This window comes from Pseudopodoces humilis, chromosome 2 (assembly GCF_049639895.1).
Source record: "Pseudopodoces humilis isolate 2021_Gansu_Grassland_sample_001 chromosome 2, ASM4963989v1, whole genome shotgun sequence".
In the NCBI taxonomy this organism is placed as follows: domain Eukaryota; kingdom Metazoa; phylum Chordata; class Aves; order Passeriformes; family Paridae; genus Pseudopodoces; species Pseudopodoces humilis.
In genome coordinates, this window is record NC_142201.1 from 4,068,004 (window position 1) to 4,094,403 (window position 26,400).

The 26,400-nt window shown below is 44.5% G+C and overlaps 1 protein-coding gene across 5 annotated transcripts; it reads right to left on the minus strand.

Annotated features, from left to right (window-relative positions):
• Window positions 1-134: 134 nt before the first annotated feature.
• On the minus strand, window positions 135-22,918 carry TMPRSS2 (transmembrane serine protease 2). 5 transcript variants are annotated; one of them, XM_088051542.1, is made up of 15 exons: window positions 22,757-22,918; window positions 15,640-15,796; window positions 14,430-14,501; window positions 12,844-13,042; window positions 11,098-11,181; window positions 9,706-9,825; window positions 8,266-8,395; window positions 7,780-7,890; window positions 6,914-6,957; window positions 6,149-6,323; window positions 4,447-4,622; window positions 3,396-3,491; window positions 2,738-2,880; window positions 1,945-2,097; window positions 135-1,777 (listed from the first exon to the last, which is right to left on the minus strand). In XM_088051542.1, the coding sequence occupies exons 3-15, from the start codon at window positions 14,442-14,444 to the stop codon at window positions 1,766-1,768; spliced, it is 1,458 nt and encodes a 485-aa protein (XP_087907668.1). In that variant the 5' UTR covers window positions 14,445-14,501; window positions 15,640-15,796; window positions 22,757-22,918; the 3' UTR covers window positions 135-1,765. The 5 variants fall into 5 exon arrangements, with proteins under 5 accessions (XP_087907668.1, XP_087907669.1, XP_014111204.1 ...); XM_088051543.1 differs by lacking the exon at window positions 22,757-22,918 and adding an exon at window positions 22,585-22,606; XM_014255729.2 differs by lacking the exon at window positions 22,757-22,918 and adding an exon at window positions 21,795-21,972.
• Between the last annotated feature and the right edge of the window lie 3,482 nt (window positions 22,919-26,400).

Sequence of the window (26,400 nt, forward strand, 5' to 3'; positions counted from 1 at the left end):
TATAAAGCACGACTAAAGAAAACTGTTTGTTACAAAAAAAAAAAAAAAAAAAAAGAAAACAATTTATTTGGTGCAGTGTTTACATGTAAGATAATTGCATTTCAGTACCAAAAGAGAAAACAAGACTAGTGGAGTAATTTCATTCAATAAAGATTTATCCTTCTTAACAAAGTGACTTGATATGGCTTTTTGATCCTCTACCACGATTATAAATTATTTTCAAAACCCTCATTCAGGTGGCACTCAGATTGGAATTAACATTTTGCTAAAAACATTCAGGCAGACACGTAAAGGAGAGCTGTAAGGAATCAGAAGCCAAATTTAACAAATGAGGTAGTTCATCTCGTCCTGCAGAAACGCAGCTTTGTGTTTCCTTGTACAAAACATCCAGTCTGTGTGTGTGGCTGTGTGTGCAGCTCCAGGGGCAGCACAGCCTGCCTGCAAACATTTGCCCTTTGCCTTTCACAGCAGGGACAGCTCCAGAGTCACCTTCAGTGTGCTCAGCCAGGGACCTCAGCACTGAGACTGCTCCTGCTGCAGCTCTGGGACATCCCTGCCCAAATCCCACATCCACAAAGTGCCCACTTTGGGTTCAGAGCAGCTTAAGGCAGAACAGCACTTTTTGTAAGGTCTGAGGCAGCCAGACTGCAAAGCCTGGCTTTGATTGACGGCTGTGTTGAGATCCTGAGGATTTTTAACTACCTGAATATACAGTATATATATACATTTATTTTATTTTCTGTGCCTGGACTGTAGTGCATGAAAAGTTCCCTTCATATATATCCCTCACCCTCTACTCTCCTGAGACCCCACCTGGAATCCTGCATCCAGCTCTGGGATCTCCAACATGGACCTGTTGGAGCGAGTCCAGAGCCACAAAGAAGCTCCAAAGGCTGGAGCACCTCTGCTATGGAGACAGGCTGAGAGAGCTGGGGTTGTTCAGCCTGGAGAAGGCTCTGGGGAGACCTCAGCACCTTTTCCAGTCCCTAATGGGCTTACAAGAAAGCTGGAGAGGGACTTTGGACAAGGACATGGAGTGAAAGGACAAGGGGCAGTGACATCAGACTGAAAGAGGGTACATTTACATTAGATTTTAGGAAGAAGTTCTTCCCTGTGAGGATAGTGAGGCACTGGAACAGGTTGCCCAGGGAAGCTGAGGATGGTCCATCCCTGGAAGTGTTTAATGCCAGGCTGGATGGGGCTCTGAGCAACCTGGGATACTGGGAGGTGTCCCTGCCCATGGCAGAGGGGTTGGAACTGGATGATCCTTAAGGTCCCTTCCAACCCAAACCATTTTGTAATTCTATACTAAAAAAAACATTCATTTCCTTTTAAATTGCCAACCAGCAGCTCGGAGATTCAACATTCACATTGCTTAACATTTAATTTAAAAACTACTAAACCAACTGTCTCAGCATCCTGCTAGGAAAATCTGAAATTAAATCGTGATTTAAATTGTCATTATAAGCCTGATCATCAAGCAAAAGTTACTCAACAAAAGAGAGAAATTTCAGCAAGCAGTTCACAGAATGACTCTGCCAGGCACCACAAGGAGAGGAAAGGTGCTCACTGTGATAATCCTTCACTGATTAAGATCCGTCACTGTAGCCAGCACAGAACCAAGTGTGCAATCCTTCATGTTACTTTTAAAAAGAAAAATCAAAGAGGAGAGATGAAATCAACCGCAAAGTGAATAAATATCCCAGGCCCCCATGGCTTCATTAATTCTTGTCCTCAGGAACATCGATGAGCAAGGAGAGTGTTGTCATCTGTTTGCCTGTTTTAAAGACAAAGCAAAACAGAAAACAAAGGTTCAGGTTCTGTAACAATCACTTGGATGTTTCCCAACACAACAGCTTTGTTACCATGCAAGTCACATTTATTAAGGCCCCACACTTCAGGATGTGGGGCCTTAAAATTTATGAAAAACCCCAAATATTTTACCTGCATATTTTTATAAATCCAGTCTGTAAACACAGTCATGTTCCCGTAGACTCCAGGTTTGTTGGGAGTGGCACAGCCAGTGCCCCAGCTGGTATCTCCAACCAGCCACCACACAGAGTGGTGGTGGGTCACCAGAGGACCTCCACTGTCACCCTGCATGGGACACAAACACCTTGTCAGTGACACAGCAGCCAGGAAAAACCCAACCCATTTCACTCCAGGAACACAGCTTTAGGTCCAATATAAACCTGCCTGCCATTTAGGGAGTCACAAAACAAGATATGCTGGCAATTCTGGTGTTAAATGAATCCCCCTTCCAATAGGGATGAAAATAATTTGCCCAGAGCCCTCCAAGTAAGATTGGCATTATTGACTGTCTTGTTTACAAGCACAATGCTGTGATTAATAATACAATAATGATAATAATGCCATGGTTATGAGGAGCATTTGATCACTTTCAGGTACCAGGTAACAAACCATCCTTGAAGCATTAAAAAGAAGCCTCACCCTCCTTGGGAATTTAGTGAGAACTCAGCACTGGCAGCCATTCAGACAATGAAACAAAAGCTCTCCTCTTTAAAGGGATGCACCACCAAAGGAACCAGAAGCCCAACCAGATGTAATGCAAATTTTTAATTTTGGGGGGGCATAGAATTTATTTGAGATAGATAGATAGATAGATAGATAGATAGATAGATAGATAGATAGATAGATAGATAGATAGATAGATAGTCTACTAGCAAGGCCACAAAAGTAATCAGATGATTATTAGCTATTAATTAGGAATAATTACCTGACAGGAATCAATTCCCCCTGCTAGGTCTCCAGCACAGATCATTGTAGGCAGAATCATGCCATTGTAGATATAAACAGAATTACACCTCGAACGTTCTATTAAGGGCACCGCAACGAAATTCAAGTTATTTGATGTTTTACCTGGGATTTAAATATGCACAAACACGCAAAGACAAAGTCAGAATAAGCATCACATTACTTAAACTTCCTAGAAGCAGCAGGGTGGAAATTTAAGATTTAAGAAGTCTACAAGAGGCCAACAGGACTTCTCCCAGTACCTTTATTTACAAATAAAACCTCTTTCCTCCCTTTCCTTTTTCCAGTCTTGCAAATTTTCTTGCACCATTCTATTTCAGCCTGAGGTGGTGGAAAGGAGCAGCTCCTGCCAGTAGGGGCAGAGAATTATCTCCTGGTTGGGAATTTCTGGCCCCCAGTACTGATCTGAGGGTCCTTTGCAGTCTGCTGAATGCAACACATCACAACTTGCTTTGAGACAGAATGCCCTGGGTAAATATTGGGGGCTGTAAAATGGGTGAAAAAATAGTGTATGAACAGATCTAATTCAAACTGCCCCATCAGCCCATAAAACAATATTCACAGGATGAAGAGGACTAGTTTATGGAAAAAAACCAAAATATTCCAGAAGTACTTTTTACCTCCTTGGTACTCTGCTCCCCACCCTGATATCCAGCACTGCTGGTTAGGCTGGAACATCATTCCTGGATTGGGCAGACAAACTGGCCTCACAGTTTCTGCAAAACAAACAGAATAACCAATGTCCAGGCAGAAAGCAAAATAAATTTAAAATGCCACCACTTACACACCGTGCATTCCCTCTGTTCTCTACAATCCTTGCAGGCAGACAATGCAGGAGGCAGCAGAAAGTTTACCAGCTGCCCTTTCCCTGAGGGGTACCTGATCTTCACCTCAAATCTATGTGATCATCTCCTCAAATCTACCTGATCATTACCTCAAAATGAGGAACAAACAGGTAATGGTTCTACCTTAAGGTTCAGGTTAAATAGAACAATTAACACCAGCTCCTCTGAGCAGCCGAAGACAAAGAAAAAATTCTAAAAACTACAGCTCTGCATTCTCTTTGCAAAACTCTGCTGAAAATAATCACAAGACAAGCAGGATTCAGTACTGATATACACAAGAAGTGTGCAGCACCAGAACAGACAATCTCCCTGCTCTCAGCAGCAGAAAATCCCTTTCAGATTACTCCTGGTAGCTTTAAACTGATGCACTGAAACACAAAGGGCCTGTACACAAAAAGCACTTCAAGTTTAAATAATGGCTTGTTCTCTATTTTGCACTGATTGCTTACAAACAACCTACATCTGCTTTCATGAAAGGAACTTCTTGTAATGCTAAGTTTGGAAGGGTTTTTTTGACCATCATTTGACCTGAATTGAGTCAGGATTTAATCAGCTGCTCCACCACTGCACTTGTAGATGCCTGCACATACAGCAGTGGCTAAACTGTAGAGCATTCTGAGATAAAAGTACCTACCCATGCAATAGATTTAAATAAATCCTGCTTAGGAAATGAGAGGCTGTGCCCTCTGTCTCTATACCCTGCCTCTAGGGTCATTTTGTGTTCTTCCAATAAGTCTCTACAGGAATTGCTTGATGAAATTCTGAAGTTTTAAAAGGTGTGCTCACTGCCACTGGATTTTTCCCTTAAGAAGAACAGAATACCTACCAGTAAAACTCAGTGGTGTCTCCAGCTTCATAAGGGCAACATCGTTGTCTTTAGAGTCTGTGTCATAATCTGGATGAGAAATTATCTGTTGCACTCTGTATCCACTTCTAAAGAGCATCTCATCCTGATTCAGAATGCCAGCGTAAACCCTCCAGCTCTGTGGGTCAGAAAATCGCCTACAGAACAAAGAAAAAGCATGAAGGATTTCTTCTCTGGTGACAAGACAGGGATTAGGACCTGCAAAAAATTGTCTTCAGGAGCTGTAGTCAAATATTTGTGTGACCAAAAATGCACATGCATCTGACTACTATTTTTGAAGAATAAGACAAACAAATTGCCAGACATGTAACTTGAGGAAAGCTTGGCTGGAGTTTCAATAATGTATCAAAAAAATCTTTGCAGTGGGTTAAGTATCACTGTCCATCCCCTTAATCACTCAGCACAACAAATTAAGTCTGAGACTGCGACACTGAAGCCCTTTGATTTCCATGACTGAGGGATCAGGCAGGTAATTCTGAAGTCTCACATGTCAGTGGTATCAGCAGAAGCCAGAATTAGTAAAAACATGATCTGGTGAAAGAATTTCACTATCTTGAAAATGCCAGGGGTTTTTTTTTTAGGCTGGTTTTGAGTCTTGGTGGGTTTTTTTTTTTATATTAAGCACACTTGCTAGATGTTATTTAAATAGCCTCTTGTGCTCCAGCACAGTTTACAAAAGCTTAACAGAAAACCTGCCACAAGTGTTCAAGCTCCCTCCATGAGAAGCACCAAGGCTGTAGTGCCTGCAAGTCACCCCAGCTCCAAAAAACCCCAGATCAGGCTGAAAACCAGGTTTGTGCCAGCTGCAGCTTGGTTGCCATTCCCAAAACTTTTGCACACTACAGAGCTCAAATCCAGAAAACAAAGGAGGGATAAGACCAGGTAGAAATCAACACTTGCATTCCTTTCTCAGGGTTAAGGACAAATATTCTTCCTTGCCTTAGTCTCAAACTGTGCTCCAGTCAACCAACCATTAAAAATGTTTTTGCTTTGTGGGTTTTCCCTCCAACAGAAGCAGCCACCTTTTAAACAAATTCTGCCCTTTCTGAGGGTACCACAGAACCCTCAACTCTCTTTTATAGGTTAAAAATGTACAAAGCACCAGCTATTTTTCTTGTTGATGGCTACATAAAGTGCTCCTTGGATAGATATAAATCTGTATTTAATACTGACTTGGACTTTACTACCCTGTGGCAAGAAGATACGAAGAAATAAATGGCACAGGCATCTTTAAATTGATCATATCTACAGCAGTGTGATATTTGAGAATTTGGAGGCGGGGGTGGAATTTCCTTTGGGTTTTCTCACAGTGTAATTCAACATCTTCATGAAAACATTGTACTGGCTGGCATTAAATTTGGTGCCTTGAGTTTACATCTTAAATTGGGTGGGTATCTGTGCTCAACATCACCCATTTCATTTTGTAAATAAGACAAAATATAAAATAAGGCTTCTTGTAGAAAGCAGACAGATGAGCTGCAGCCAGCCTCCCCCAGAACCAATCTTCCCTTAATACTTCAAATTTCCCTCACAGACAAAATACGGCACCGAGCACCTGCACGTCAGGTGGGGGGGAGGAATCCAGTTTGAAAGGAGAGAATTGAATAAAATTTCTGCATTTCAGCTTGAAGAAAGGCAGAGAGCCATGGAGAGAGGGGCTCACCCTTCCACACAGTGTGCTGCTGTGACAATCCAGTGGCGGGTGATGATGGAGCCCCCGCAGACGTGGGTGCCCTGCACGTGCAGGCTGACCTGCCACGGCCACTGCCCCAGCACGGCCCCGCTGCCACCCACGATCCTGTTCATGATGCTCACGCTCTTGCTGGACAGGCCACACTCTGAAAGGTCAGTCACACACACAGAGGTTTATCAGAGAGTCAGCTGGGAGGTGGATTCTGCACCTCAGGCTTCCCTGGCAGAGAGAGGGGTGCACACACCGTGTCTGACCTGTTGGATGCACCACAGCTCAAAGCCCTGCCCTGACACCAAATCCCAGATCTGCCATCGCCCAGACCCCCATTAAATTGCAAACCCCACCTGGCAGCTGCTGCTCTCGGTTCACCATAAATTCTTCACACCTTTCAGGAACCTCTGGCAATTCAGACACCTCTGTGCTGTGCAGCAGCAGCCAGGAGACTGCTCAGGACAGGGATCACCACCAAGAAGGCACTGCCCACCCGATTGCTGAATCTTGGAGAGCAAATGTGCCACAGACATCCCAACACAGCTGCTGGGGACAGATATGGAGCTTCACCACAAGTCTTGTCTCCTCTCCCACCCTGCTCCTAAAACTGCATTATTTGGGAACCAGAGATAAATCATTTGCCCATGCAAAAAATGCAGTTAATGCCACAGGTCCAAAAGGATTTGCCAACCAGAGCATTTCAAAGCCCAGAGAAGCAGAAGTTTGAAAAAGCCAGTGAGTTACCTATGCAGCGCAGAGAAACCACTTTTCCTGAGGCACAGGAACCACTGCAGGAGAAATAAAATAACCAAACATGATCTTAGGCACTCAGTGAAGGAAATGGTGAGCAAAGTCCTCCCTCCAGCTGCTTTCTATCCTTTCCAGCTATATGCCCTGCCCTCAGCCTCATCTTCCTGTGGAGGGTTCCCTCCTTTCTTCACTTTCTCCAGCTACCCCACCAGCAACCATCTGGCTCCATCATGCCTTGCATCCACCAAAACTGTCCTGTGGGAGACTGCAGACACAAAAGGTGTGCAAGCCTATTGAGAAGCAAGATGAAGAGCAGCTTGAGAGAAAGTTGAGCTGATTTAGGAAGTCACTGCAGAAGAATTAAACAAGGGAGCTTGCAGGCACAGCAGTCTACAGGTTTTGAAACTGGACACTTCAGAGTTGTTTAATGATAATAAAAATTATGCTTTCCACAGTGAAGATCCATGTTTGCATGCTGTGTGTCCATGTGACAGAAAAAAAGGCTGTGCCAGCTGCTGTGAATGTGTTGCAGCTTGTAGCTCCTGTCACCATACACAAATTCCTGCTGATAGTCAGAGAGCCTTAGAAAAATACCTTTGACGTGGCAATATTCTACACAGCACAGAAGGTGGGACATTTTTTTTTAGCAGAGGACAGGGAGGAGTGAAAAATGGCAGCTGTGTTTTTAAAAAGAGGGAAGAACAGTTGCTGCAACAAGATTAAAAATAAAGTCTCTTTCCCTCCAACAATCCCCACTGAGAGATGCACACTTGCATTATGCTGCAGGAGAAGCTACAGCTCTTACAGCATCTGGAGAGACCCTGGATGAAAGGAGAGAGGCTTTTATTAAACAAAGATACCTGCTGTACAGCTTTTTGTACAAGTCTATGTTCCCAGCACTTGTGTTCAGCTTCATGTAGCTCTTAAAGCTGACTTCAGGCACTACCCCTTGACTGTGGAAATACGTATCCCTGCAAAACAGAAAGCCCACTATGAAACCCAGTAGTGGTTTCAGATTTCAAACAAGTGATAACAATGAGCTGTGCCAAACCAGAGCTCCTGGCATGACACTAGAAATATTTGTTTTTGTTTTCACGTGAATGCAGCCCAGCCAGAGCCTCAGATTCTTGAAACATCTGTCAAGTTCCACTTCCCACCAGCCACTAGGTTAAAATAATATTTCTATCTGATATGCATGCACCTCATGGAACAGGGCAAGATGAAGAGTACAATTCCCCTTTTTGCCAGTACAATTTCACAGCAAAGTCTCAGCCACGTAAAAAATGGCAAGAGGGAAATTTTAACCTTTCTGTGTCTGAGCAAAGGCTGACAGAGGTTGGACTTACACGCTGTAGCCCATGTCTTTGCATGCAATCTTCCCATAATCATCATTCCAGCCATCTTGGCAAACAGGATACCAGGATTTGCTGACAGGTGAATAAACTTCCAGGATAAAATTTGGTCCAAAAAGTCTAACTGCCAGAAAAGGAAGAAAGGGAAAAGAAAAAACAAAAAAAGAAACTAAGAACACCACATGCTATTATTACTGCTTTCTCTGCTTGGGAATAGTTACCCATAATATCCACTTCATGTATGAACTGATGTTAATTTAATGCTCCCTTCTACTCAAATTCTGAGTAAATATCCAGCAGACAGGAATATGGAAATGACTGACTTCTTTTCATGTAAGGCAATCTCAAAGAACTACCAGTTTCAAAATGCAAATGTACAAGATAGGGCTCATCTTTTCATTCAGCTTTTATACTCAAAATTCTCTTTTATATTCTACCACTAAGATTGCAATAATGAAAATTTTCTGATCTTTTCTCTATGCAACCATGTATTTCTTAATCACATACTGTCTATAAATAAAATATGATCTATTGAAAAATACTTTCTATTATGTCTTAATACACCAAATTTCTTCAGAGGAGCCCTTTGTAGAGCAAGAATGTAACCAGGAGCAATTAGCTCTGGCATTCCACCTCCCATTATGTATTTGCTTGCACAAGAATTTAATGAAAAATAGTTCAAGCAAAAGAACTGATTGAAACAGGCTTCTCCAAGAACCCATTATTCAACCAAATGGAGTGGAACAGCTATGAGCAAATGCTAGCCCTGCATGAGAATGTGCTGGATCCAAGTTTACAGAGGGAATTCAAAGCACTGCTGGAGTTTTCCAGTGTGGCACTGGCACGACACAAGATGCCAGACCTCTGGAATGGGCAAATCAATGTTTCCACCTTCTACCTTCAGCTCTGCACTAAAGCTTCTTTCCCTTGGCATCTTTTCAGTTCAAAGCAATGGTTAGGCCAAGCTTTCTTACACAAATGAGTTAGGAAGTAGTTGAAGAACGAAGGGGGAAGAATGAAGAATGCAAAATACATGGAAAAAGACAAGCCTGACTGAAGACCACCAGCTTTATATTTTCACCCGAAGCTTACTGAGAAGTCACCACTGACTGCTCCATCCAGAGACAATGCTAGATTCAGTTCTGCACAAATCCCACTCAAATTAAAAGGTGATATTTAAAAAACTGACTCAAAGTCAAGGCAGCTCAAACCCTTGAGCCAAGCGTTTTATTTCAGCTTTTCAATCAGCCAGGAAACAAAGTGAACATCTATACATAGCACACATCCTAAACCATTTTAAAAAACAGACTTTAGGCTAAGACAGCCTTGTTGCAACTTAGGCAAGCTCTGGACAAGGCAATCTGCTCCCAGCTGACCATCATCCTGCAGCTGCTGCAGGTTTTTTCCCCCCCAGCCCAGGTTGGTGTCACTCACCACAGCGCATCTCGTCCTCCCCGTTGGGGCAGTCGCTCACTCCATCACACCACTGGGAGGGGGACATGCACACCCCTGAGGAGCCACACTCAATCAGGGAGCTGAGACAGTGATTCTCTACTGCAGGGAGACAAACACAGCCGGGAGGCTGCACATCAGCCCAGCTCTCAAAGAGTTTCCCACTTGGATGGAGCAAACCGCTGGAAGTGGCTCTTAAAGCGGGAGGTGGGAGGGAGCCCAGCCTGCCACAGCAGAAGATGGATTGCTCTGTCCTTTGAATCGCTTGTCAGATCAAGTCTCTGATGCAGCTGATTGGATTTTGGCCACTAGCCTCCCCCGAATAATCAGGCACCGTGAAGTTGTCAGAAAGGAGTCAGCTTTGCACTGGCAAAGTGTTAACACGTGGAAAAGGAGGAAGAGAGTGAATGCCTCGATTACCTACTTCTGCTCTCATTTAAAACAAGATTACACCCTTTTAATTTGATTTAAGCAAGTCACCCTGCTTAAATCAAAATGAGTCAAAAAAAATCATTCATAGGGTCATTCTAATAGTTCTAAATTAACTCTCTTAAAATCATAGTATAGTTTGGAAGGGGTCTTTGAACATCATTTTAGTCAAACCCAAATGCAATGAGCTGGGACATCTTCCATTAAATCTCTCTTCCTCTTTTCCTGAGCAGCATAGAAAGGAGAGGCTCCTAAAAGCAAATTTTTAGTTTCCTGCTCTTTTAGCAAAGCATCTTTCAATGAAAGGGAAATTCAAGACAAACTTCACCTGAGCTGAACAGAACTGGTCCAGCCCAGCTTCAGAGCTCAGCCACCCCAGCTGGGGATGACTTCCAAGGCAAACATCCACGGTACAACTTAGAGTGCTGAGACAGGTTGGGCTCATGAAATGCTTACACAAAAGCCCCACAGAAAGAACTAAATGGATGTAAATTACTTCTGCTCCAAGAGAGATCCCACTTTATCAAAACAAAACACATCTTGACCATTTACAGTCTTGCAGTTAAGTTTTACACACTTACTGCAAACTCCTCCCTTCACCTGAAATTAAGTGAAGCTCAAATTTGGAGAGTAATAGCAGCATTAAAATTAAAAAGAAAGAATTAAAGAACAAAACAAGGAAAGAAAGAAAACAAAACAAAAAACACCCCCCACAAAAAAACCCCTGAAATAAACAAAACACTAACACCTAAACCCACAAACAAAACTGAGCCATTAAGAAGCAATATTAGTTCATCTCTTAGGAGAAAAGGAACAAAGACTTCTTTGTCCTTAATTCAGCATAAAGCATAAAATGAGAATGAGATACTTATAAACTTGAAAATCTTAATACATTAAAAGTAAATAAATAAATCAAAATAAAAAAAAACCAACAAAACAACTTACCAAAATACCAGATGAAGAAAGCAGCAATTGCACAACAAATGACTATTAATATAGATAATAATATGATTATGGTTTTCCTTAGACCTGAAATGAAAGAAAGGAGGAAAAGAGAAATTAGGTTCACGAGTAAAGTAATTTTCACCCACCAGCACTATTTTATTTGACATTGAAACCAGTTGTTTTTAGCCAGACTTTTCTCCATTCCACCATCCTTGCCCCCCAAGCACCCAGCTGCACCAGCACCCCAGCCAGCTGTCCCTTCTCCATCCACAAGGAAGCTGCTCCTTCTATGCACGACTTGGAAGGGAAGGCCCCTTTCCTTTGGTACCTTTCTCCAGAAGAAATCCCCCCAGAACTTACTGGCTGCACAGTTTCTCCTGGAGAAATCCCCCCAGAACTTACTGGCTGCACAGGTTCTCCTGGAGAAATCACCCCAGAACTTACTGGCTGCACAGGTTCTCTTGGAAATCACCCCAGAACTCACTGGCTACACAGGTTCTCCTGGAAACCACCCCAGAACTTACTGGCTGCACAGGTTCTCCTGGAAATCCCCCCAGAACTTACTGGCTGCACAGGTTCTCCTGGAGAAATCCCCCAGAACTCACTGTCTGCACAGGTTCTCCTGGAGAAATCACCCAGAACTTACTGGCTGCACAGGTTCTCCTGGAGAAATCACCCAGAACTTACTGGCTGCACAGGTTCTCCTGGAGAAATCCCCCAGAACTTACTGGCTGCACAGGTTCTCCTGGAAATCACCCCAGAACTTACTGACTGCACAGGTTCTCCTGGAAATCCCTCCAGAACTTAATGGCTACACAGGTTCTCCTGGAGAAATCCCCCAGAATTTACTGGCTACACAGGTTCTCCTGGAAATCACCCCAGAACTTACTGACTGCACAGCTTCTCCTGGAGAAATCACCCCAGAACTTACTGGCTGCACAGGTTCTCCTGGAGAAATCCCCCAGAACTTACTGGCTGCACAGCTTCTCCTGGAGAAATCACCCCAGAACTCACTGTCTGCACAGGTTCTCCTGGAAACCACCCCAGAACTTACTGGCTGCACAGGTTCTCCTGGAAATCACCCCAGAACTTACTGGCTGCACAAGTTCTCCTGGAGAAATCCCCCAGAACTTACTGGCTGCACAGGTTCTCTTGGAAATCACCCCAGAACTCACTGGCTACACAGGTTCTCCTGGAGAAATCCCCCAGAACTTACTGGCTGCACAGGTTCTCCTGGAAATCCCCCCAGAACTTACTGGCTGCACAGGTTCTCCTGGAGAAATCCCCCAGAACTTACTGGCTGCACAGGTTCTCCTGGAGAAATCCCCCAGAACTTACTGGCTGCACAGCTTCTCCTGGAGAAATCACCCCAGAACTCACTGTCTGCACAGGTTCTCCTGGAAACCACCCCAGAACTTACTGGCTGCACAGGTTCTCCTGGAAATCACCCCAGAACTTACTGTCTGCACAGGTTCTCCTGGAAATCCCTCCAGAACTTAATGGCTACACAGGTTCTCCTGGAGAAATCCCCCAGAACTTACTGGCTGCACAGGTTCTCCTGGAGAAATCACCCCAGAACTTACTGGCTACACAGGTTCTCCTGGAAACCACCCCAGAACTTACTGGCTGCACAAGTTCTCCTGGAGAAATCACCCCAGAACTTACTGGCTGCACAGTTTCTCCTGGAAATCACCCCAGAACTCACTGTCTGCACAGGTTCTCCTGGAGAAATCCCCCAGAACTTACTGGCTGCACAGCTTCTCCTGGGTGGGTGTGCTACCGGCCTGCTGGACTGGTGGGTGGCAACCCTTGGGACGTAGCTTGGCACGGAGGGAGCGCTTGGAGAGAAGAGCTGTGGGTAAGGACTAGCACCTGCTGCCTGCCTGGCAGCGTAGATGGGCTCTGGCTGGAAGCCCCTGTTCTCGTAGTACGGCGGCGGTGGGCCCTGGGGGGTGGCGTGGGGAGGAAGGAGACAGGAGAAGGTGAGGAACGAGGACAAACTGCAGAGCCCCACTCGGTAAAATACAACCCCTGCACACAGAGCACTTATTGGTGACTCCACTTTGCACACAGAGATTCACAGAACATGCCTAAAGCCTCACGTTTTGAATAATAAAAGTAACACGGAGCTGTGAGGCTGGAAAACCCCTGACAAGATCCGTTTCCTGATCCATAGCAACCCAGCCCAAGAAGGATCCTTGAGCCCAGCCCTCCAGAGATGTTTGCACAAAAGCTTACCCTGGGATGTCTGACAGGGTAGAAATAAACAGCAAGGACAGCTGTGGACAGCACCAGCACAGAAAGAAATGCTGACAAGTGACAGCCTTTGTCCAGGTCCAGGATATTTCGTGCTGTGACAACACCAGGTACACCTAAGCTATTTCTGACACACACTGGCCTGCAACAGCTGGTGGAATTTGTTGTAGATACATTTTATATTGTTGGTTTTCACAAATATTAAAATGAATGTTATGTGTATAAGAATGAGAAATTTTGTTGTATTAATATAGTTTTCTTTATTTCTGTTATTGATGAAGTTTAGAAATAGTAGTATAATACATATATGTTAGGCTATGGCATCGTATTAAAATAAAAACTGCTTTTGAAAAAAAAAAAATAGCTAGAGAACTCCTGCATTTGTAAACTATCTTATCCAGATGAAGACAGCAGTGACCAGAACTCTGGGGGGAGGAATTTATTGCATTTCTGGTATCAGAGAATGTAAATCTCAATAGCACCAAAAAGATTGATCTATTGGGAAGGGGGCAAGAGAAAACTAAAGAGAAGAACACCAAAGATCCTAAGAAGGATGTATGAATGTGTATGAGAATTTATGGATATGTAGTAAGGTTCTGTTTTTAAGGGACAATCCTTTGTCAGTAAGGTGTGCTCTCTTAGCTGAATGCAGAGACACCCAGCAGTATCTGTATACTTTATTTTTTCTCCTAATTGTCTTTTATTAAACTTTTAAATTCTATAAAAATTATGTGAACCACGTTTTTCACAAATATTTATCCTGGAAGAGCTTTAAGAACTAGTTGGAAGCCATTCTAACCTATCCCACCAAAACAAGCTTAAATAAATCAAAAGAATGTGCTCAAAAGCATAATTCTCCCCTGAAAGTATCTGAGCACTTGAAATGTTGATTAATTCCAGCCTCTTACACCTGCCTAACAACATCTTTTCCCCTTTTGGCCAACGAATATTCCATGTTTCAAAACACTTGTTAATCAGGACATCACTCAATGGGCTGTTGCATATAAAGAAATAAAACCATATTAAAAGGAAAAAAAAAACCAGAGAGGAATATTGTGAATATTTTGTTTACTTACTAGAGTAGAGGCCATTTTTTCCTTTGTCAACAGTACAGAAACAATTCAAGTGTCAGGGAGTAAAGTGTGAACCTATACAAACAAACAAAAGAAGAAAACAATCACAACTGGAGGCTTTGTCCAGCTTTCTTGTCAGTTTTCCCTTTGGAAAAAGGCCACATTTGCAGAGAGGGAAAATAAAACAAATTTTTAAAAGAAGCCCCACCCCAAACCAAGCGGAAGTACTTGAAGAGAGGGTACAAATTAAGGTGCAGCATGAAATCAGATCTCAGCAGCCTCTCAATACAAGCCAGAGGATTATACAGTGGCAACTATTCATCAGCACGAGGGCAGCAAAAACTGAGAAGGTCAAGTCAGTGCTCACTCTCGCTGGCAGAATGAGAGCCAAAGAATATCCTGGCAGCGACCCACACGGTGTCAGTGCCGTGTTCAGGTCCTCCTGCCTCTCTCAGCACTTACTCCTGTGTCACTCTGAGGTTTGTGACACACAGACCAGCAAAGCATCAGGAAATACAAATTCAACAGCACAACTTGCAGCCCCCACCGGGCACGGTTTTTTTTCCCTCTTACTCTCTGTTTTCTTGGCTGTGTGTTGTAGTTTTCTCAAAAACAGGGAGAGTAGCGTGGCAGGGGAGCTGTGCCACAATAATATGAAAGATTTGCAAACAAAGAGAGGGTAAAATCCTGCATCGAATGTTTCAAACATCCAGCAGTTTATTTTAAAGTTAAACGTTAACATTGAGCAAAACCACTGATTGCCACAGACACAAGAAATACAAAAAGTTTTGCTGGTGCAGATCTAAAACAGGCATTTATACACCTCCACAAGCATTCAAATAAATGCTGCTATCTACTGAGTCCTCTCATGTTGCTTTACAAGAAAAAAAGCCTAGAAAGTGCCTCAGTCCTGCACCTTGCAGAGCAAAACCCTGCACATTGCAGTAAGGACACGGTATAATTCAGCCCAAAGTAGAAGGTTATTTTTTAGAACCTCCACCAAGGCATCACTTTGCCCAAAACTGAACTGCAAATGTCACTGAGGCAGATTCCAACATCTGCTTGGCACCTCAAGAGTGCCAGTTCTTGGGGACACTTCAGGAAGGCTGATGCTGGTATTTGCTTATCAGAGCTGGCAAAGAGGTGTAAATAAGGCACCACTGAACTTATTTGTGTGGCAGGCAGGTGAGAAAGGAGTCTTACTCATACTTACTGAAAGCCCATCAGACTGGTGACTAAGGCTCCAGGACTTCTGCTTTGATTTATGTCCCATCCATCCTTGCCCAGCTCTTCACAAGAGTTGGGAAGTGCAGCTCTGCCCAGACTTAGGGACAAATAAATCACAGGAGGATGTTTCTGTTCCTCCTTCTCTGAAAAGGAGAGGGGGATAAAAAGGGTGAGGAATTTTAGTGATACCAGAGGGAAGTGGTGATTCTGAGGTAAGCCAACAGGTACTATGACCAAAAAATTCCAAAAACTTTATTTGCATTACCATTTAAAAGGCTTTGCAAATTTACAGGGAAACTGTTCCTCCCTCTTTTTTGGGAGTTTCTGGGAGCAGTTCTAATTTGCTTTTTTGGTTTTTTTTAAATGAACTGAGGAAAAAATATCTCTCTTGTTTAGCTGGTTTTCTACCATCACTCCCAATTCAGTTCTTGTTAATCTATTTCCTATCCAGCTTCTGATTAATAAGAGTTCCCCTGTTATAAAATACAGGAACTCATAGGTAAATACAGACTGCCATATTACACATACACATTTTCCAGTCTTTTAAAACTACATGAAACCAAAACCACCTAACTCTCGTTGGTTTTGCAAATGTTTAAGGCAAAAATCGATCTGTAGCATCCAATAATGATACAATCTGGCTTTCCTAAGCACACATCACTCCCACACTTCAAAATGTTTTACAAACACATTAAGGGAACTGCAACAACTTCTCAGATAAGGAAGCTGGGTCATGGAGAACCAAACTGACCTGTCAAACACTCCCCCCATCCCAACAGATGAGAGCTAGAAGGGACTGCTCTGCCTTAGCTAAGTCCAATGCTTTGGCCTCTAACTCACCTCACTCATCAGACAAATTTAAACAGACCATTTAAAACTGTCATAAACTCGCTCTGATGATGCAGAGAAGTTCAGTGGGAATGTACAACTCTCCTTCCCTCTCTCTGCCCTCATTCCTCCTGATGTCTGCTGAGCTATTCTAGCGCTTTACTGGGTGCATCTGAAAAAAACAAACTTCAGGAGTCCTCTAAAGGGAGCTGGAGATCTCAGACAAGGGAACTGGGAGGATGGAACAGGCTTCAAGGTGTCACAGGGTACCAGAGGCCTGAGGGTTGTCTTGTTAACACCTTCCAGCAAAACTGCACCCAGATAATGAAAGGGACCCATCAGTCCTACACAGTCAAGCCCCTAAATTTCAAAACCTCCAGTATGGATGGAGCAGAACCAGCATTTAGACCCCCAGCAACACAGAAGCTCCAAAACTGAGTGTTTTTCTTTCAAAACTCAGGAATAAAGCCACTGTTTCTAATGACATGAGAGACAAAGAGTAAAAAGCCACCACTGAGACACAGTTCACTGAAAAATAAAGGAAAATGTGTTGCCTCACAGCTGCTACTTGAAGTATCTGAGCTTCTTACATACGCCTTAACATGTTAATGTTATATCATGGGTCATTAAGATTAAAGAAACGCATCACTATTTCCAGTAAATCTGTCCAAAATTAAGACAAAAAAGGAACACAGCCAAACAACAATACAAAAAAATTAAAATATTAGATTAGTTCAAAACAAATTCAATCCAACAGCTTTCTGGATATTTTATAAGTTTTTCTACAGATTTCTGCAAATCAAGTCTTTAAGTAAAAGTTGCAGGAGAAGTTGGTCTGTACTTCGTTTGATGACGTCTTATTTAATCCAAAATGGACTTTCCAGACTCTCAGCCCTCCAAAGGCTTGTCCTCCTCCCTACCACAGGAGCAGTCCCTCTGTGCCCTGGACAGGAAACACCAAGCACAGAGTTGTGCTGTACATGGTCCTCACCACCACCTGCTTCTACATCCCTCGCTGAATTTTGGTGAATTCTGGGCAAAAACGAGACTCTGCTTTTGCCTCATTACAGCTCATGGCCCACTCACACCTCCTGTGTCCTTTGCTGGCCAGGAGACAACATCCCAAAAAAGGCAACAGACAGAATGAAAGGCAAAGAAACTCTAAAGGCCTAAGCAGGAGTTTGTCATGACACCAGACCTGCTGCCTTTTATCCTGGCTGTCCATGCAAGAAATGACAGGACTTCCTCAGCACTCACCAAGTTGTAATTGTTAATTGGCTTCCACAAGCTTTCACACAGAGATCCCCATAGGCTGTTTCCATGCCCAAGTCAATAGGATGGAATAAGTGCTCCCAGATATCCCAGTTTAACACTGTGAATTCAACTGGCCAAGGAAACTAGAGTTCCATTGGCAACAGCTTGCTTCCTGCATTTACATATTGCTCCAGTACACGTTTTGTGCTGTTTCCTGAAACAGAAACAACATCAGCTGTTTGCTAAGCTCTGTGATAGCTATCAACAATTGAAAAAGAAACCCCAGAACAAAAAAAAAACCAAACTAGTCACAGTTAGACCTACGTAAAAGCAACCACACGTAAACAAGAAAGATGTAAGAGGACAGAACAGTCAAAAACCAAATGAATGAAAAAAAACCAAGTGAAGCTCACTCTCTAAAAGGAGGAAGCATAAAAGCATCCAGACTTTCTACATGACCCTAACACACTGCATCATATCCAAATCATTCCCTGTATCGAGCAAACCAACAATCTCAACTCATTGAGATAGCAAAGGAGTAATTTCAGTGCAAAGCTCAACCATAAAGGAGGGCAAGCCAACCTGTTATGGCATTGATGACAGCAGAAAGGAAACATGATTTCATATTTTTTTTTTAAATTTCCAACCATTTTATGACCACCTGGAAGTTTCAGCAACATAACCATGAGCACAATATAACCATGATATGATGGTGTGGAGGAAAGGTTAGTGGGGCAATAAAATAAAAAATGGGGAAAAACAAGCAAAGAGGTTCCAGATTCATTTTTATGACCTTTTCACAGAGCAATTTCACAGGACAGTTCCTGCCTTGTCACCTGGACAAGAGGAAAGAAACATGGTCAAGATTCCTGTCTAACAATCAGTAACAAAAATTATCATGACTTGCAAATGAAGTATAGAAAGGTTAAAAATAATCCAGTTATGAATGAAAAAGGAAAGGAGCTAAATAAGATTTTTTCATCCCATTTCATTAACAAGATTTCCTTGACACTTCTTCAGGAGGTGGCACTGAATATTTTCATTGTGATGGTTAAAAAAAGTGATTTTAATTTACTCCATTTGTCCTCTGGCAAGGATCAAAGACAAATTGACTGAATGTCCCAAAGTCATTAAAATCGGGGTCCTACAGTGTCCTGGCCTTTCAACAAACCTTCTCGACAGAGGTGAGCTCTACTCAGCATGCCTGTGCAGTAAGGTAAGTAATACTTGTAATACACCACAAGTATTTCAGAGAACTCCGTGAAACTGTGCAAATATTTACATGAAAGGCAGCCACAAATAAAACCTAGTCCTTCTCACAGCTCCTAAGAAATAGTTCTGAAGCTGTTCTAGATTAGCTCCTAGAATGCCATTATACTGTACAACTACTTATCAAGAGGTGTTAAAAAACAGTGCCTCTTGATAAGCACTATCAGCAGTATTCCCCAGGCCAGGAAACCAAGATTAATTCTACTTTCACGTGCAAAAAAAAAGGAGACATTAAAAAATCTCTGAGTGTAACATTTTAAGAAGTTATAGGATGCCATATTCATACTACAAACAATCGTTTATGATCATTATTATTGTTGTTATTATCATCTGTCTGGAAACAGGGAAACAGACTGACTTCAGACTCAGCCTTGTCACAAGTACATCACGTGCTTTGTTAGGGGCAGTGGGGTGAGGAAGGAGGCTGAAATGCTCTTTTTTTCCTTTTTTCTCATTTCACTGAGCGGATGGTGAGTGGCACAAGAGCCTTTCAGCCATTTCTGAAGCAGAAAGGACCAAGAGCCCAGAAGAACCAGAGGCTCTGGCATGATAAGAGATGGACCCATTGTTCAGGCAACAACTGCAAACCACAGCACCCACTCCCAGATCACAGGAGGAGCTGGAGGATGCAGCGACAGCCAGCTTGGCCTTTGGATTCTTACTTCCCCTACACTACATCCCAGGTTCTGCCCTTGCCCTTCTTCCAAGGCATAAGCAAATAACTTTCTGGCAGAAGCATGTTTGCCAGTCATCTTCATATTTGATTGTTACCTTCTGGCTAAATTCAAGTGTCTGTCTATGTCACTGAAAGTCGCTGGCAAGGAAATAAACCACTTAAGAACACTTGTTCACCATATTTGAGCTGCATATTAATATGATACGAATAAGGTAGCACTAGGTACCCACACTGCAGGAAAATAAAGCCCAGCAATGTTAACAAACCAGACTTATTTAGATACCTGTCCAGGTCAGCGATTTTTAACCCGTGACCAACACGTCCTGAGGAGCTGCAAACCACTTCTAAGGGGTCTATGGCAGATAAGAGTGAAAAGCAAATCCTGCTGGCAGGAGGTTTGAATTCACTCCACGGGGAGGCTCCTGTTGCCAGGGAAGGTTTCAGGGTGCACACATCAGAGCCGTGGGGGAAGCACTGCTGCAGAGCACAGGCACCACTGAGCCACCACCATGGCACTGCAGCTACTCAGGCTGGACCAGCCCTGGACTGGCACAGGAGGAAAAGCCCGTATCTACAGGACTGGCAACTCCAAGACAAATATTTTGACCAGCATCCCAGAATAATGTGTTACTTTGTTTTTCCATCAACATCCAGGAACGTAGTTCTGACTTATTTCCAATTTCAGGCTGGGCTACCCTGATAGATTTGCTCTAGGTTGACTGTCCTATAAACCACAATAAATTTTAACAGTTTTAAGAAGGAAAGGAAGACAAAAATGCACATGAAGTCTTGCTTTGACATCAACATTTATCTTAGCCCACCTGTCTTTTGGCTTTACGTCTACATCTGTAGGTAAAAGCCACAACTTGCCATTTTCCCAGTACATTGATCTGTGCCACACACAACGTCCACCTCTTTCCCCACCTAATACTGCCCTAGATGATGCAAATAATCCAAGCTGCTTCCTTTAGCTCTTTCTAAAGCACTGGAAACAGCAGTGTCACTTAGCTCAGGACAAAGGCTCAGTGTTGACAGTGCTCCCTTAAGTTCACAGACACCCACCCAGGAAGCTGAGGGTGAGATTGGAGGTCCAGGTAAGCAATGAACATAAAGCCACCAGCGAGGAGGTGTGGGCTGGAGTCACTTCAGAGCTTTGGCACTTAACTTTCAACAGTAGGGCTCCTCTGAGAGTTACTTTTCCAAAATCGCTTGACGAGCTGTGCCAACTTTCACCCGAAATTAGGGATTTTGCTAAAGCTCAATGCATTGATACACACCGAAGAGTCCCCAGAACTAAACTTCGTTCTGATTTACTCTCTCTGCCCTCTCGGTGACCTTGAGGAAATTGCCCAATCTTAACCTTCATCACCAGGGCAGGAGATGGACAAGCTCTACCTGGAGCGGTGCGGGACGGGCCGGCTCTGGCTGAGCCCTCCGCACCTTCTCGGACCGCGAGAATCCACAGTGCCCATCATCCTCCTCCTCCTCCGGGTTCCTCTGGCTCCCGGCTTCCCCATCCACCTCCTTCCTCCGGGTTCCTCTGGCTCCCGGCTATCCCATCCAGCTCCTTCCTCCGGGTTCCTCTGGCTCCCGGCTATCCCATCCAGCTCCTTCCTCCGTGAGCCTCTGGCTCCCGGCTATCCCATCCAGCTCCTTCCTCCGTGAGCCTCTGGCTCCCGGCTATCCCATCCACCTCCTTCCTCCGGGTTCCTCTGGCTCCCGGCTATCCCATCCACCTCCTTCCTCCGGGTTCCTCTGGCTCCCGGCTTCCCTTACACCCCGGCCCGCGGGGAAGCGCGACTTTCCCGGGCTGCATCTCCCGCTGGAGAAAGCGGCTGCGGACCGGGGGCACAGGGGAAGGCACAGGGGAAGGCAGGGGAGCACGGAGGAAGGCAGGGGAACACGGGGGAAGCCGCGTCCCCTCTCGGTTTCCATCACCCGGCGCCTCCCACCCTCGGCCGGGGGTTCCCAGGCGCCGCCGCGGTCCCTCCTCATCCCCCCCGAGCACAGCCCAAGTTGCTCAGTTAAATCCAAACGCAGCCGGGACGGCGATTCCCCCCCTGCACGGTGCTTCCCGAGGCGAAGGGGCGGCGGGCGGGGAGAGCAGCGCTTACCTGGGGCTGCGGGAGCGGCTGGGAGGCGGCGGAGGGAGCCGGGAGCGGGCGGGCGGCCGGGGAGGAGTCACCGAGCGGGGCAGGGACAGGGACAGGGACAGGTGGCCGCAGGTGGATGCGCCGCCCGGCCCCTTCCTCCCGCTGCGGGCGGGACCCGGCGCTGCCCCGAGCCCCCGGAGGGACACGGGTCCCCTTCCCTTCCCTTCCCTTCCCTTCCCTTCCCTTCCCTTCCCTTCCCTTCCCTTCCCTTCCCTTCCCACCGAGCCGGACGGAAGCGAAGGGAGCCCGGCAAGGGGGAGGCGGTGGCTGCGCCCCCCAAGACCCCCGGGTTTGGCTTTCCCTGCTCCAGCCCAGCGTGCTGTGGCTGCGCCCCGTGTTTTGAACTCGCCCATGGGTCCCTGTTTTGGCCTCCGTTTCAGGGTGTTGCAGGCAAATAAGGACTCAACACTTCCCCGAACAGGGCAGGTCAGCACCTGATAAAGATTGCTCGTAAAATACCGGCCGGGGAAAATGACTTCCGTTTTCTTTGGACTTTTCTTAGGGTCATTTAATAACGGGGCATTCTGGAAAAGTACTGCCGTCTCAATGGTCGCGTTACTTACAACGCTCTGGTGACTTGTGGTGCCACCTGTAAAGCAGACCTAAAGTGAGAGAGGGTTCTTCTCTGCCAAAGCTGAGCTCCAAAACAAAAACAAACAATCAAAAAAATAAAAAAAAAAATCTACTCACATCCCAAAACTTCAGAGCACTACTGGCAAAGTGAGTTCTGAAATGAAGAAATTCCACTTACTGTTAATAACAGCCCCGATTTAGCGGCAATATTGCTGCATGCTACCCTTAACGTCTCTGTATGGGGACTGCAGATAAGGCAAAGTATACAACTTTGGCATGCAAGTGTCTGGGGTTTGTTTATATTTCCTAATGCATATCAAGGAATTCGATCAAGAGCACCAAGATCGTACCTTCAGTGTTTTTCCAGGTCCGTGTGTTTGTTCAGAGAGAACTGTGAATCTGCAGACCCCTTGGTACAAAAACATAAGGAGAGTTGTCTAAAACATCTTTGAACTTTATCTTGGGTTTTTAAGCTGCACCATTTTGGGGGTTATTTCTGCTCCTGAACACCCAAAATGAATCAATGAGATTCAGTCGTTTTCCAGTATGGATTCAGTTAGAGGAATTTGATCTCAAATTTAATCTGAAATAAAAGGTAAAATCATCCCAGACACAAGGAAAACACTGAAGTGTCACTGTCTGTGGTTCTCTAACATGCCCACCTGTGTGGCATGTCCTTGTCTTTAATTCACAGCAATAGATGGCCTTCAGACCTTACAGATGTTTTCAATTTGAAGCAGGGTGCCTGATCATTAGATTTCCCTGTTAAGTTTCCTTACCAAAATGGAGGAAAATAGCCCTGCTAATTGTTACTTGGCATCATGGCCACAAGAAAAAAAAAAAATCCCTCAAGATCTGTTCTACTAGAGAAGCTGCACACTTATTTTCTTTAGAAATTTACGTATGTTTTTCTCTGAAAGTCTCTTGGAGCTTATGTACTGCTGTACTGATGGTGTCCCGTTCCTCTCTCAAGACATAACCTGGTAAGTTATAATCCAAAACTGTAGTTCTTTTGAGTTTAGAATATCCTGGAGCTCAGTTTGGATTTGTCCAGATGTTTTGCACTATGCCTACGCGTAAGGAGAGAGATTTTTAAAAATATACGCTTTTAAGGTGCGACATCAATTCAGGTGTCACAAGAAGAGCTGGGCAGAAGGAGTTTAAACCCTTTACGAGGAGCCGGGGTTACTTTGTGCGCTAGGAAACACAACCAGACGTGCTGGGGGAGAGATCCAGGGCAGCTCGGTTCAAATGAATGGAGCTCTGCTTAGTTACAGCCTTGAAGATCTGGGCGTTCGCCAGCAGCTCGTTGATTACCTCTGTTAACACCTTTTCTTCTCGGAGAGGGCTGAGCTGGTCAGCCAACAGCGCATTCCCACCCTCTTTTCCCCATTTATTCCCTCCCCTCCAGGCTGCTATCTGCTTTACTGAAGGGCTTTGCAGGAGTAGTAAAAGCCCTTTTTTTTTACTCTTTTTTTTCCCCTTTCAGCCCGGGTTAATATTCCCCGAGGTTAACTCAGCTTGCTGACAAAGGTCAGAGGAACAGGAGAGCCGGAGCGGCTGGGGAGGGGGTCATTGCCTCCTCTTGGCAGCAGAAGCTGCCTGGTCTGTTCAGCTTGTCCTCCCTGGTCCAGGGCTGAGCTCGTGGCTCTGTTATCTCACCCGAAATAGCTCCCTGAGCGTGTAATTGTGCTTTTAAGTCGTGCGGAGCGGGATGCGGAGCATTCGTTTTATTAATGGATTATAAACAACCTCTAAATCAGGGCAGGGTTGGGTTTTTTTCCGAGTGGATGCATGTTTTGGGAGGAGCAGGCAGTGTCTGCTGGAGAGGGATGTGGTCTTGCTCGGCAGAGGCTGCTGCTCAGAACTCGGGGTGTGGAGAGCTTCAACACGAGCCAGCAATTGCTCCAAACACCTTTATCGCGCTTAAATATAACCAAGTTCAATGGTATTAATAATAAAAATTATTAATAAGTTAAATGTTTAGCAAACTGCTTCCTCCTCCGTATTCCTACCACAAAACGATGTTTGGATGTGATCTTCTGGTTCTTTACAGGAAAGCAAACTAACCTTTCCACAGGCTAGCGCCAAATAAGCATCTGAATAAATAAATAAACTGATGAATAAACTGCTCTTTTCAGGTGTCTGGCATCGTTAACTGTTGGAAAGGTAGAATCAGAAAGGAATTATAGATATGACTCCTTAGCCTTTCTGGAAGAAATACAAATGATAGCACGGTTTGAATAATTCAAAGAAACCGGTCTGGTATGCCAGAACACATTCTTTCCCCCAGTAAAACTTAGCTGAGACCCCTCTCCCCAGTCTTATAAGGAAAAGTCTGAAGTACCCCTGAGATAACTAAAAATATGCAAAAGCAGCGATTTCTATAGGTCGTACACAAATGTTACTGTATTAGTATACTTAGAAAGATTGGTTAGTGAAGGAATAGAATATTCAATGTATAGATTATATAAGCAATTGTAAAGGAGAGCTTGCTCTCTTGCTTCTCTCTTTTTCCTGCTCTTTTTCCAGCTCTCTCACTTCTGTTACTCTCTTTCTAAGCTATCTTAAGTCTTGAACTCATGTATTCATATTCTACCCCCTTTTGTATTGTTCCCTCTGAGCCTGCTTTGAGCTCTATCTGCTGGCTCCTAGCAGGGCTGTCTCTCTCTCCCACGCCCTGAAATAAACTACTAACACCTAACTCAACTATAGAGGTCTCTGCCGTGTCCCAGGCCGTCCCCATCCCGAGGTATCTCTCACAGTTAACATTGTGCATCCTACCCCGGGATACCTTTGGCTTCCTATGGCACCTCCTCAGCCCTGTTCGATAGCTTTTCCCTCCTATTTTTAGAATCATAGAACATCCTGAGTTGCAAGAGACCCATCAGGATCATCGAGTCCAGCTCCTGGCCCTGCCCAGACACCCCAAAAATCCCAGCCTGGGCATCCCTGGCATCCCTATCCAAGCGCTCCTGGAGCTCTGGCAGCCTCGGGGCCGTGCCCATTCCCTGGGGAGCCTGGGCAGTGCCAGCACCCTCTGGGGGAAGAGCCTTGCCCTAAAACCCAACCTAAGCCTCCAGACTCTGCTCTGTGATGTTTCACTGGTCACGAGATTGGAAAGATTGGTACCTGCCCCTCGGATTCCCGAGACCACAATGAGGTCATTTGTCATAACTCCCTTTGTTTCTGCGGGCACTTTGTCAACACAGTTCATTTCCCACCCACTTAATGCCCAACTTGCCATATGCTCCCTTGTATTCTGATTTCTGCCCTTGTTTCAGGTGTCTAATCAAAAACTCAGGGCAGTGGGAGATAAAGTCTCCCTAAATCCAAACACTCAGGGTGAGCTTGCCCTTGACACTTTGGGATTTCAGCACAAAACTTCCTTTTACCATTCCAATAGAACTACAATTAGAGCCATCTGCAGAGAATTTCCCAGGACTGGGGAAAAAAAACCCCAGCAATATTCAAATGGGGGTGTCCTCTCTGAATTTTTTCTTCCCTTGGTACCATGAGAGATCTCTGTGGTTGACAGAAACTTCAGGTACCCACTCACCCATAAAACTACACCAAACCTGGGAACATAATTAGTCATTTAATAACTAAGCTTAAACTGAATGTATGTTGACTTTGGAAGTACATTTGCATCTGGCTGGTATTACCACAAACACACACACACATAAATTTACCTGCTGCAGGTATAGCTGAAAATCAAGATAAATGGGCAGGCATCTTCAAATATAATCTTTTTTTTATTTTATTCCAGCTGTTGAATGAAGCAGAAGGTGATCCTTTGTTAGGGTATGACTAAATATGCTGAAAAAACACAACTCCTTACCCCAATTACCTGTTATCTGGGACACAGGAGAGGGTCTCATGGGCCTGCAGATTAGAAAGGTGATTCCTTGTGAGCATTGTCACTTCTCTCCCAGCTTTTCAGAAAATATTTTAAGAGTTTGAAGCCCCACACAGATGGAAACCCATAAAATTG